Here is a 13,868-nt window from a genome sequence, read left to right as displayed (position 1 = left end):
TTTTATTTTTCTGGAAACCAAAGACTGATGACGATATATCCGTTTAATTAAATTGGTTCACTAGAGCTGTGTTACTCTCACAAAGACATTCCGACTGATAATGTACTGACCCTTAACTAATGTGTTTTCTATCCTGTCAATATATTCTATGTGTGCCTTGACTCCAAAATAACAGTGATTTGAAACCTGCCTTAGAGCCACTTTATTACAGGGATTTCATTTGGATGATTATACACACTTTGTCTGAAAATGACTCTGAAACTTAAAGTACATTTTTTTAATTAAAAAAAAAAAGAGCTTTCTATTTATCATGGAATTAACATTCCAGTGCAAATTGCAAAAAGAAAAGATCCAGCTTTTGTAACTCATTAAAAAGTTAGTAGTTTATAGCCCTTCGAAAGAACAAGGCCACTATGAGCACAGTATGGAACAAGCAGCAATTTCCTTAAAGAAACATAAAAACAAACTAAAGATATACATAAAAAATACCTCAGAAGATACACAAGAAGCTGCTAACAACAGCTTCTGAAGTGTATACCAAGGGGTCTGGGAGGCAGTGAGAAAGACTGGACTGTGAAATTTCACTCTGAACATCTGAATATGTTGTTTTGTATCACAGATATGTATTAACTATTTTTAAAAATTAAGTCACACAAGACTGTCTTTTTTTTAATTCTCAGGTTTAGGCTATGAGCGATTGATCTGCACAATGCGCGGCAAATAAAAACTCGTTAAACACTGAGTTTTTTGAACCACCCTTCATATCTCACCCAACACCACTGCCCCATCCCAGCCTCACAATCGCCCCCCCATTTGATTTGGGCAGGCTGTAAATTCTATGAGCAAACAGGACCCAGAAACAGAAGACAAGTTCAGGATAGAATTCCCAGTTCTACTTTCTGTGGGTTTTATAACCCTAATTTATAAACTGGAGATATCCAGCTACCACAGAAAGATTTCTGTAAGGATTGCCCAATTGACAATATAAAACCAGTTTGTAAATTAAAAAAATAAGATATTTTTGTAGCATAATATGTTCCAATTGTAGGCATACATGCATGTACTAAGAGCCATGAAGAGTAAAGAACTGCAATATGCACAATTAAATTTGGATTCTGATTACCCTTTTACCACAGGAGATAAATCAAGCAGGAGTCAACATTAAAACTGAGTTAGGAAACGGAGAAAATGTTGAGCGGTAATAGGTTCTTAACAGAAAATGCAAGATTAGATAATTCACCCATACCAACAAAACCAGAAGAAATGACAAGAGCAAAGACCAGAGCAAATATAGTACACATAACAGAACTGTAAACCTAACTCATTTGCGCTCTCAGCTTGCCAGGGAGAAAGATAATTACCTAATTCAAGATCAAGAAATAATTTTTAAGATGAAAAAAGAAAACAACCAAAAAAAGCTCCCAGTTTTTACTTAAAGGTTATGTTAAGGCCCAGCTCATATTTTCTTGCTTCAGAAAACCTTCCCTAATTTTTCCAGTTTCTCCATCATTTCCTATGTAATTACGGGTAATTAAATGCTGCTGACTATTGCCCTCTGTTTTAGATGTGCATCTTGTTACCACAAAAAATAATAGCCCCCATTTGGTTAAAATTCTTTGCAGCATCTGCCCCAACTCATAGGACTCCCTGCTGAGTTTTTTTTTTTAACTAAATCACTCCTGATTCAAGTGAAATGTGTTCTTTGAATACATTTCTCTAAGAATTCAAAAGCAATCATAGCCAGACATTACCTTTGATTTCATCAAAATTTTAACTGATCATAAACACACACACACACACCTCCACCATCACCACCACCACCATTGCATACCAGCATTCTAATATAGAAAAGGAGCTATAACATTCTCACTTTGTAAAAAGCTGAAATATGCTTCCATAGTGCAAAAATGAGGAATGCAGAATTACACTGCAGTATAGTAAAACTTGATTAGAATTTTTAAAAGTTTCTGTAAATCAGGAAGGTCCAATGGTGGATGCCAGGGGCTAGGTGTAGGGGGAGAGAGGGAAGTTCCAATGGGTATAGTTTTCAGTTTTTCAAGATGAAAAAGTTCTAGAGATCTGTTGCCCAACAGTATGCATAATATAGTTAACAGGACTACACTGAATGTAACTTTAAAATGGTTGATGATGAATTTTGTTTTTTACCACAATTTTTAAGTCTCTGTAAATCATGAAATTTTACATATTCAATTAACTGAACAGCTAAACACCTGGAAAAATATTAAAACTCAATTTTTAGAAAGAATGCCTACTTCATTTTTGTTATGGTCCTAAGTGTTCGGCTTAGTGAGAAGTAAGCTCTTATTATCTAATATTATCTAAGAATAATTAAAATTATAACGCATTTTCTGAACTTCCTTTAAATCTTTGCCATAAAACACATTTTTACGACAAGGTTTATCTTCCAGAAAAGTACCAACAACAATAGTAATAATTAGGAGGAGAGATTAGTTTTAGCTAACTTTTCATTGATATCAAAGTTACATTTGCAGTCTTAGAATCCAGTAGTTAGTTCTACATGACAATAACTGTCCATAACTCCTCATTTCTCGTTCTCCAAATTCAATTCTTTCTAACTCTTTCCACCCCTATATCTTTTGTTTGCCTCTTTATCTCTTACTAACATGCTTTCAGTCCTACTTCTTGAATTTAAGCATTATCTGTTGGCTTCCTATATGAAAGATGATGGAATATTTAGGTCTCTTTCACCTCCAACTAAGAGAGTACTTGTATATTCCTATCTTCCTGTTTTGTCTTCCCAACAGAAGACTGTAGCAGATTTTAATTCTGAAGCTCATATGTGTTCATAGCAGGGTAAAACAAATAAGTAACCAACCATGTTCTTATTACTAAAAGTTACCTGATTTTTCATGTAATAGAAATGAGATAAACACAAAATTGAAAAAATTAATAAAACTAGGAATATAAGCTCCCATATTCACGCATACACACATGCAGTTATATATGTCTCCATCTACCACTGACAGGGCCCAGATGCCATGACCCTAACAGCAGTGAGCACCTTCAGCATCCAGATCTTGCTTTCCGAACACTAGAGAGAAGCAGGGTTCCTTAGAGAAATCGCTCACTGCAGAGCTGAGGCAGAAAAAGTACAAGGTGAGCCTGGAACATCTTTCTGTGCCAAAAAACTAGAAGGTGCTCTAAGCACATGGTATCATATCAAAAGGATGCAGAAGAGCTTGAAGCATCTTCCATTGGCCAACTCTGGGACAATGTGAACACCAAAGTGAACAATGAGTATAAACTGGATGTAAAATACTGAATAAATAAAAATCCACGAGCCTATAATGATGACCAAAGAAAAATTTTTTGAAAAATAGAGAAACTCATTTTTCAGCAGTAAAGGTGCAATTACAGCAATTCTTACTCTGGAAATTAATAATTAAAGGAAAGAATTCAGCATTTACTCTGCCTTTTTTTTTCAAAAGAATTATGATTTATCACAGTTGATGAGAAAAAGTCTATTTCTGCAGAAGCATGCCAACATCCAGCCAGTTCCCATGAAATAATGGTTTTGGGCTTGGTTCATCAATAAATGCTAAAACTTTAGGGTGAAAGATTGTCAAGGAATGGGACGATTGCAGGTGCCAAATTCTTACCCCACAGTCCCCGTTCCTTCTATTAGAGAGTTTTTACCAGAGAGTTACCTCATCAATTAAAACCTATTTTTCATGCCTAAGTAAAGCATGAATTTAAATTACACTTATACAAGCACTTCTGTCCAATCTTCGGGGTTATTTTCACAGTAAGCAAGGCAGATTATGTCTTTATGACAAATGAGATACAAGGAACACTCTGAAAATGTGGAGGCAATCTTGACTCGAAACTAAAAGCTTCTCCCTAGAATCAAAAAAGATAGTATGCAATGTCTTCAAGGACCCAAACTGAAAGTTAGCTGGTTGGCTTAGATAAGAAACCACACTGTCAATAATGTGTTTAACAGGGTTTATTTTTGCAGTCCAAATGGCTCAATGAATATGTCACAAATTAATTACAACTGTGCAAGAAAGGTGGTTGTTTCTTCTTTGTATTTTGGGGTGCAATAAGGAAAGTGTTTCCAAGAGGATAGTCGACCCTAAAAAGTCTCTCATCCAACTCCAACCCCAAACCAACAAAACCTCAGGGGTGCAGAGGAAACAACTAGGAGTAAATAGACCAGTTCCCTGAGCAGTTTGACCTCAAAGCATTTTAAGTTTCTTCTAATCTATCTGTTCCCTCCATGACAGACCTCATGTCCACAATACATCTTGTCACTTTTCACCATACTGAACAGCCAACAACTTCCAGCCAGAATTAGAGATGCTCATCTTTTAAGCCATTTCATCTTTCTCTCTCTCTCTCATTTCTATGGCATCCTGGACTTTGCTATGCTCTGCCTGCTCCCCATGGCACCTGTGAGAACAAGAGTTCTGAGTCCCCCAGTGCTTCCCACAGCCCCCAAGTCCTGCATCCTGTTCCCTGCTGGCACCTTTCTCCCTAGTGATACTTCTTGCCTTCAGAGGCCCAGACCCACGACATGCCTGTTCCCCCAGCAACATCACAGCAGGAAGGAAGAAAAAAACACCTTCTAGTTAGTCCAGCTCCATCTGTGCCAGCAAGTTACTCAGCTTCTGAGGCTCAAGTCTCTCATACACAAAATGGAATATATAACCTAAACTGCAAGGTTGTTATAATGATTACAGATAATGTCTATAAAGTTCCCAACGCAATGCACAAAGAAACAAATACTGGCTAGTAATAACAGTAGTCCCAGTGGCAGCTGCAGCATACTATTGATAGTCTACATTTACTGGCCATTAACTGCGTGCCAGACACAGTTCTAAACACTTTAAAAGTATTGACTCATCTCACCCTTAAAAGGCACGGTCAATTATCCCCATTTTACAGAGAGGAAACTGCGGGAATGTTGTAACAATGGTGATAAGAAGCTGTTCCATGGTTCTCCATTATCCAGCAGACAGAACTCATATATCCCACTCTAGCAAACAACTTTCATCACCATCCACTGGTACCTAACGCCAGAATTGGGGGCTGAGGGAGTAGGAAGGACACAACATGGCAGTTCCACTCCAAGTCAAACTATCTGATGACGCTATTTCTCTGCAAACACTATCCTTCTGCCAGAAATGCCTTCTTGGCACAACACCCCCAACGCTCTCTTCCTGGGCAATGCCTCTTCTTTCAAAACTGTACTCAAACATCACTTCCTCTGTGGATGTCCCTGGACTTCCCAAGTTCCTTGGGACTCCCTCTGCATTTTATCCATTTTACTATTAGTGCTTTCTTTCTTAATATTTGAATCGTTTGGATATATGACCCCCAAACTGTGAATATCTAGCATAGTTTGGGGGAGAAGGGTATACAGCCAAACAATCCAAGCATTAGAGAAAGAAGGAAGAGCTAATGACTGCATTCTCCTTCTCTCTGTCCACATTGCCCAGCAACGTGTCTACACAGGCTTCAGAGCCTAGACAGACACATGCTGATGGGGCTCTGTGCACCACCCAGAGCAGCATCCTAAACTGAGAAATGGGAATAAAGTCTCTCTCTCACAGAGTACCTAAATAATAAATCAAGAAATGAACAGAATATATACAGAACCTAGCAGATGTTCACTAATGAAACGGGGCATCATGGCACACCACAGTGATCCTGGTAGAGGAAACCCAGCCTCAGGGTCCAACGGCATGGGAGTGAAGGATCCCCAAGGCTGAAAAGGTCCCTCCAGTAAGCGAGATCATTTTCACAGTGTGATCAGGAGCTGATTTAATCTACGGTTGAAGGGAGCACCTCATTCCTGCTTACTGTAGTGAGGGGAATTCTGCAATCGCTCAAGATATGCTATCAGTTACAGTGATAGCAATAATGGTATAAATACTGTAGCTGTAATGAGTTGGCTCGGCAACAAGACCCCTCACAGGAAATTCCTACAAATAAATGTATAGAGTTCTCTGTAACTTACTGTAAAGTCATATTTCCTAATCTGTTCAAAGACTTTCTTTAATTGCATAATTCTGTAAGCTTTATTTTTTTATTTTTAAATATTAGCTGACCCATTTTCAATGCTTTCCTCTGGTAAGCTCAAAACATTTAAGACAGCTAAACATTAAAAACTAAACATCACCCAACTCAAAAAAAATATCTGAAAACTAAACATCACCCAACTCAAAAAAAATATCTGAATCTAACTATGCAGTATGACTGGTATACTTTCCCTCAAGTCTGCAACACTCACCTATCTGATAGCATTTTCTAAACATCACGTCTACCTATAACCTCCTCTTTATTTTATTTTTTGGGTCTCTTAAGGACCAAGAATTACAATCATTTCCTCCAAGCTTCCGTAATTCACCTCTATTTTAAATTCTCTGCCCTCATGTCAGAATGTATCCAAGTCAAATATTTCTTTACTCTCCAGGGCCCCTCCACTCCTCTCACTTTTGGGTACACACTACTCTGGATGTGTCTTTGCTAGGTGCAAGCTCCCCAGAGCAGCAATCCATTTAATCTACATTTTAGATCTATAACTATATGCACAATGATAGTGAGGATCTCTGTGTTGCTACGTTTAAAGAATTTACACATCGGGGCCTGCTCCCTTGTTGCTGTCAGCCCACTTCACTTTAGGAAAAACTCTCTTCAATAATATCAAAAAGCAGTGCTTTATAGCTCTGTTCCAACTCTGAATTTGGAAACCAAAAATAAAACATATGTTTCTATTACAAAAGAGTAAAGGCTATTTCTACTAAAAACACTTTACAAATCCTAAGAATAATCAAGACAAGAGAGTCATAAAATTAACCCCAGAAGAGGGTGGCACTTGATAGTCAATCTTACCCCCAATGTGCTCAATGATTCTTTTCACTATCAAAGCCAGAACAGAGAACCTATTACTGCAAGTCAATCTTCTGAAATGTATGCAATTTAATCCAATTCAACACATAAGTATGTGTGTACTTGCTTGGCTGTATTGCTTGCTTAAAGTGTGAAACTTGCTACACTACGGCTGTGTCTACACAGCCAAATGCTTCCAAATGTACTATATAATTTGCTTAAAGAGGTGAAGGTGCCAAGGACAAAACAGAGAATGAGGGGTATCAGGTGTAACAGGGTGACGAAAACGAAGATCAGATATTTGAAACCATGTTCTTTTCATATAATGTAGATAGTGTGACATTTGCATTTTAAAAACACATGCATGGAGAAGTAGAAATTTGATATTTACACAGTAATAGCTAATAAATAACTTAATAATTAGACAATGTAAAATAGTAACTTTGCAGTGGAGAAATCCAGAAGGCACCACCTCACCCAAATGATCAGTTACCACCACCAGTATCAAGACAATGTATTACGATGTATTCAGATGCTCACGGAATCACTGCCTGGTATTTCTACCAAAAGTGCATAACCTGGATCTAATCACGAGGAACTGGACAAATACAAATCGAAGGAAATTCTACAATATAACTGGTCTGTCCTCTTCAAAAATATCAAGAAAATATCAAGGTCAAGAAAAGGAAAGGCTGAAGAACAGTCCCAGATTTAAAAAGACTAAAAAGACATGACGATTAAAGGCAACATGAACCGTGGATCAAGGTTGAGAAGACTGATGTCTAGGGAGGCTAAAGACTCTGCTTCAAATCATCCTGACACTCATTGGTGGAGCCGGGACCAATAAGGACCAAAGCTCTTTCTGAGATGCTAAACCTGAGAGGATAGGGGTGATCTCCTAAAATTCGTGCATTTTAAAAATATTTTTATTTTTAGCTTTAAACATTTTTTAGGCCACAGCTTTTATACTCTACCAAGAGAAATTGAATGTAAGCACTTCTGACCTTTGTGAATTTAAAATTCACACTTTTTAATAACACATGAATAACCATAAAGATCCATGAACTGTAACACTTTGTAAATAAACTGAGTCAAAAACAAAAACAAAAACAAAAACCAGCATTATGTGTTACATGGCTTATGGAAAAAAACATTTGTAATAGGCGAACCTAATCAACCATCCATTGTGGGTGTGCAGATTAAAGAAATTTTAGTTTGGTGGGAGTATTAAAAAATCCACCCCCAAAAATCAACTGGTTACGCTGGTAAGAAAACGAATGGTAAATGCACTGAATCTGACAAGAAGGCTAAGATGTTCTCAGCTAGAAACTGGAGCGTGGCCTCCCTCCATCCGGCAAAGGAAACCCTGGGGTCATGGTGACAAACTCATCTCCGGGATTCCTAAATACTCTAACTTTGTGAATACGAGGGTCTACCAAACTTTAATTTGCCCTAAAATTGTTTTAAATTTCATTTGGCAGAATCATTTCTGCATGATCACCCTTCTTGGCCTTCCTGTGACAGCTAAAATCAGATTAAACTGAACATCAAGGAAAATACTGTCAGGAACAAGTTACCAAAAATATGAAGAGAGTCTAAGGAATGGAGGAAGAGTCACTCCATTATAGCCGGTGGTGCTGGAAGTTTCCAGGTTACGAATTGGGGCAAAATATATATCTATGTGTATGTATGTGTGTATACACACACACACACACACACAAATGCTTCAGGCCTAATTATTCACATTTATCTTAAAAATTACTGAGTACCTTCTATGTGCCAAATACTGTCCTAGGAGATCCAGCACTCAATAAATCTGACAATGTTTCTCTAGCTGGGAAAGGATGAAGACAGGTGATCAATAAATTAATTTTAAGTATAACATGAGGTGGTATTAAGGGCTATGAAGAAAAATAAAGCAGGATAAAAAGACCAGAGGAACAGCAAAATGATATTTTGACTGGCGTGGTCTGAAAAGGCTTCTCTTAGGATGTGCCATCTGAGCTGACTGGCAGTGGGAGGAGGGCGCAGGCCACATGGTCATCTGTGAGTGGGAGGGAGAGTGGCACCCATGGGTCAAGCCCCAAAGTCACAACGTGCATGTAAGCCACTGGTGTCGGCTGACGCAAACATCTGAGTGGGACAGGAAGTCATGAGAGAATTCTGAGCATAGAAGTATGGCAACATTTATGTTTTAGCTACAAAGCAAAAAGCTGTCATTAGAGAAGTCAGAACAAAAAAAAAAAAAGATCACCTGGAAGCCCCTGCAATAGCAGAGGCAGTGGTAGTGGCTTAAGCCTGAAGAGCAACAGTGGAAGCAAGAATACATTGTCAGATTCTGACTACATTTTGAAAGAAAAGCTGACAAGATTGCTGAGGGACTGAACATAGAGTTTTGAGAGAAAGACAAAAGCCCAGAATGACAATATGGCTTTCACCTTTATCTACCTGGCGACTACATTTAACAACTGCTAAGAAGGATAAGCCTGAAGAAGGAGCAAGTTTAGAGAAGGTGAGAAATCAAACCTTTGATTCAATATACATTAGATTTAGGTTGCCTATTAGTCATCAAAGTAGAGGTAGCTAGTGAGCAACCAAATATCCAGGTTCTGGGGAGAAATATTAATAAATGCAATAGATAGGTAAATAAGTAATAATTGCATATATGTATCTGTGTGAATGTATGTTTGTATTTGTGTTTCCTTCACACGAATGAAGGAAAGTTCAAAAAGGAAAACATGGAGAAGGGAGAAGAGAAATTTGAACACTATTCTGTATCTACTTTGGCACCCATTTGAAGATATTGTAATGAAAATGTATTACTTTAGTAATAAAAAGGAGGGCATTTCTTTTGTTTCCCCCAATAAAATAATAAGTTGATGAAATAATAAGGTGATGAAAAAAATTAAACTCAGAAGTACAGAATTAACAAAGGACTACAGTGAAAACAACACTTAGAGACAACTGTTGTTAACTTTGTGGATTATTTCCTCCCAGCTTTTTTCCCCTGGACATTTACACAAATACACAGTAGTTAAGTATAATTTATTTTTGCTTGTTTGTTTTAACACACATGAGATATGCTGAACTCAAAAGTGGCAGCCAATGAATTCAGCTATGTTTTTGTTTTGTTTTTTAAGTTTTCGTGCTTTTACAGTGGGCTCCACTCTCCAGTTTATCAGGGCCCCCTACCACTCCCAACCACTCTGCAGCCCAACTCACTTATCTAAGACCACACCTAGCATCTAAGGACATTTGCACCTCAGAACTTTGTAGTTGGGGGTTTCCTTTACAAAATCATAAGCACATTTCCATTTCATACAGGATTATTTATAAACCTAATTTTTTAATGGACATCTTTATATACAATTCTCTGTGCACATTCCTAATGTAGTATCAAATGTTCAATAAAGCATGTTTAGCACTATCTCAAGGAGTAATTGTCCAGTCACCAAGAAAGTAAAGAATCTAATTAAAAATACTTTTTCTTCAGTTCATTCAGCAAATACCTACCATAGGCCAGCGCATGCTTGCGTGTGTGCGTGTGTGGTGGCGGAGGTAATGAAAGGCAATATAACATACAAATAAAATAACAACACATGAGCACATAACTGTGAAGGGGAGAAAGAGAGAGAATACTATTTAGGTGTCCAAAGCAAACCTCCTGAGGAAATGACATTTGAGCCAAAGCCTCAGTGAAGAGAAGGAGACATGCAAATATCCTAGAGAAGAGCAACCCGAGTACAGGAAAAGAAAAAGTGCCGAAGCCTTGAGAAAGAAAGGAGCACAGCATGTGAGGGGAGAGAAAGCAGGCAGTGTGGCCGGAATATCTTAGGAAGAGAGAGCAAATCATGGATAGCCTTGATGACCACAGGAGAGAATCTGGGTCTTTATTCTAATTGTAATAAGAAATTATTGTAAAGTTATAAATAGAGACACGATCTGACCTGATTTAATAAGCTTTGTGATCAGTGTGGCAGTTGTGGAGAGACTAGAATGTAAGGAGCAAAAGTAAAAGCAGGGAAACCAGTTTGGAAGCTGCCAATGTAGCCAGCAGCCAAGAGATGATGGTGGCTTAAACCAGCATTTTAATTAACTGTGGTGGTAAAAAGTGTACAGATTAAAGACATATTTTGGAGGTAATATCGATAGGACCTGCTGATGGAATCAGGATTCTGGGACTGGGAGAACAAGGATGAGCTTCTCCATCCACAACGTGAATGACTTTTACTCTCATCATGAACCTTCTCAGTACTCACTTTCTGAGGTTGTGTACCAAGGGTGCAGACAACAATTACTTGTAGAATCAATAATGAAATGTAACCTATATCAACCGTATTGTCTCACTTACCCAAGTTGGGATCAGTAGGCTGACGTTTCTTAATTTTAGCTTCAGAAATAGCAGAATAATAGGCACACGTCATCTTAATCAGCCACGTTGCTCGAACCATTGGCACTGAATATTTAGCTAAATATGCAAAAACATCTTCTTTTTTACTAAGGATGGGAACCTAAAAAAAATAACATTTATAATAATCACATACTGTGCTCATCGTTAGGGAAAAGAAAGAGACTCTAAGTTCCTGCTGGCTATAAGAAAGTATATCCTTAAAAAAAAGTATATCCTTGATAGATTTGAAGCAAATTTTCATTAAGAAAAACGAATCAAAATTACGTTTAGCACACTGGCAATGCAATTTTATCAGTTGTGCTTTCTTATAAAAACAAATTATTTTCTAATTTTCAGATGCTGAAAGCTACACATTGTATCAAAATAGAAAAAAATAATTTCATGACAGTCCTCCAAGAAGTTTATCTCAAAATTGAAACAGACAGATCAAGTGAAAAACTCTCCCCGCTCTACATTTTATCCAAGAACATTTTTTATAAAGCTTTTGACTGTACCCATTTCATAAGAATAATACATTCCACAAAGCTTCTAAAAGCACCTTAGCCCAAAATTTAAAATAGAGGCTAAAATGATGGATCAGTGAATCTGCCTAATAAACACTGAGCTAGAAATAGCTGGGTAATTAATTCGCTGTAGAAAGTAGGCACTTGGGACAGTTAATTATTTCTTCCAGACCACGAAGGTACAATTTAGCAAATTAGTATCCCCATGTATCACAGAATGGTTTGAAAGAGTTAATCCACTCTTCTAGAATTCCTCATAAATATCCTGGGCAGAGCCTACTCATCTATACATAATCTATTCAATTTCTGAATATAGAGTAAGAATGGACAAAAGACTTGCTGGCTGTGATGCAGCAGGATGGAAGCAGTGAAACCGAGAGGCAGGCACACCCCCCACATGAGGGAAAAGTGCCTCTGTGCTCCATTCCTGGCTACAGCCTATTTAGTTCAACCCATCACTCCCAGGTTCTTCGTTTATGAATGTGACAACACCAACCCTATCCACCTCACTGGATGGTTATAAGAGTAATGCGAAAGACTTACATGTATTATAATAATTCTTATTCTGTTGCCAGTTCAAAAGATTTCTCCATGACAGCCAAATTGTTTTCAAGCCATGGATTTAACCCTCCCTTTAAGAGGATCCTAAACACAACAAGCATGGACATCTAGAGCCTCAGTCTCTATGCTTCACACTCTTGCTTGATTTTATGTTGGAAACAAGGCTTCAAACCAGCTAACTGATTCATATAACATGGCATTTTTCTATTAGTTAACCAAATCCATATTTAGTCAGTGGATGTTTTGCATCATACATGTTACAAATTCGACTATTCACACATTTGGTACAAAGTGTGATCCTAGAATTAAAAGATAAGTATTTTTTATAACACAAAGTGATGTCACTTGATTTCACTTGACTAAAACAAGTGATTTCACCTGGTTCTTACCAACGACCCATCAAGCTGCTCCAATACTGAAGGAAAAGCTGCGTGGCTGGACACTGAGATGCAGTGTATCCATCTGCTGTATCGTTTAATAGACTTTTGATCACATACAGTGCCTGTATTGGGTTCTGACTTAGGAACATAATCCCCATAACACAGGCAACTAAATTGCCCAAACCTAACTAAAAGATGAACATCACACAGGCCAAAGTTGGAAGGCTTCCTCTCTGCAGATCACAGTGATACATTTTAACAAGAAAATTTCCTGAAAATTTAGCTTACAAGGCACATTTTTCATGGAGCACAAGTTTCTGGGGGTGTACTATGGTTTCAGCTGTGAACAAGAAAAGCACAGGCTTAAACATTCGGTTAAGACCCGAGCTGCTGCTTTTCACTAGAACACATAGTACGGAATCAGTGAGTTAAGTTTCTGCTGTCAAAGCCTCTTAATCAGACAAACCAAAAGGTAATATCAAGGCCTGAAAAACAGGCAAATGCAAAAAGTAAAGTTAGCATCTCCAAAGAAACATTGCTAACAGTATCTTTTATAGATGTCTAAAGGATTTCTTTTGAACAGAAGGAAAACACACACACACACACACACACAGTTTGAACATGTAAAATGTTTAGATGAAACAGCAAACAAACTGAGCCACAGGTCTTACATGAACAGCAGAAGGCAAAATTGTAATTCAGCTCACTGCCCCTATGGCAGAGCCCTAAAAAATGGCTGACTCAAATCAAGGGCTTTAGAATTCAGAAGAACATATGTGAAGAAAGTTACTTAATTAAGAAAAAGACATGTATTGATGGTTTTGTCAAATTTACTGTTTGGGCCAGCTCAGGAAGGAAACTATCTTTTACCATGACTGAAGTATGACTTCCTTACAGTGATGGATTCCATTTTCAGCAAAGAAACCATCTGACTTTAACTTGTAGCTGAACCTAGGCAATCAATGGGCAGCTGTCTTGTTTCTAAATCAAGCTAGAGCTGCATATTAGTACCAAAAGAAAACTAAGACACCCTAGCGTGTGACAGTCTTCCAACCTCGTATCACCTTTCTCCTCGAATGCACGTTGCCATCAGCATCCCCAACTCGCTTAGCAGTTGTAGAGGAAAAAGAAACTCCG

The 13,868-nt window shown here is 37.8% G+C and overlaps 1 protein-coding gene across 1 annotated transcript in view; it reads right to left on the bottom strand.

Annotated features, from left to right (window-relative positions):
* MED12L (mediator complex subunit 12L) overlaps positions 1-13,868 on the bottom strand; it is a 315,454-nt gene that overhangs the window by 262,828 nt on the left and 38,758 nt on the right. The window contains 1 exon segment of the mRNA XM_039855087.1: positions 11,228-11,387. Coding sequence (XP_039711021.1) covers positions 11,228-11,387 — 160 coding nt within the window.

Source organism: Pteropus medius, unplaced genomic scaffold, assembly GCF_902729225.1.
Source record: "Pteropus medius unplaced genomic scaffold, Ma_sr-lr_union100, whole genome shotgun sequence".
Taxonomy (NCBI): Eukaryota; Metazoa; Chordata; class Mammalia; order Chiroptera; family Pteropodidae; genus Pteropus; species Pteropus medius.
Note: the sequence above shows the minus strand (reverse complement) of the source record. Positions and strands in the feature narration are given on the sequence as shown.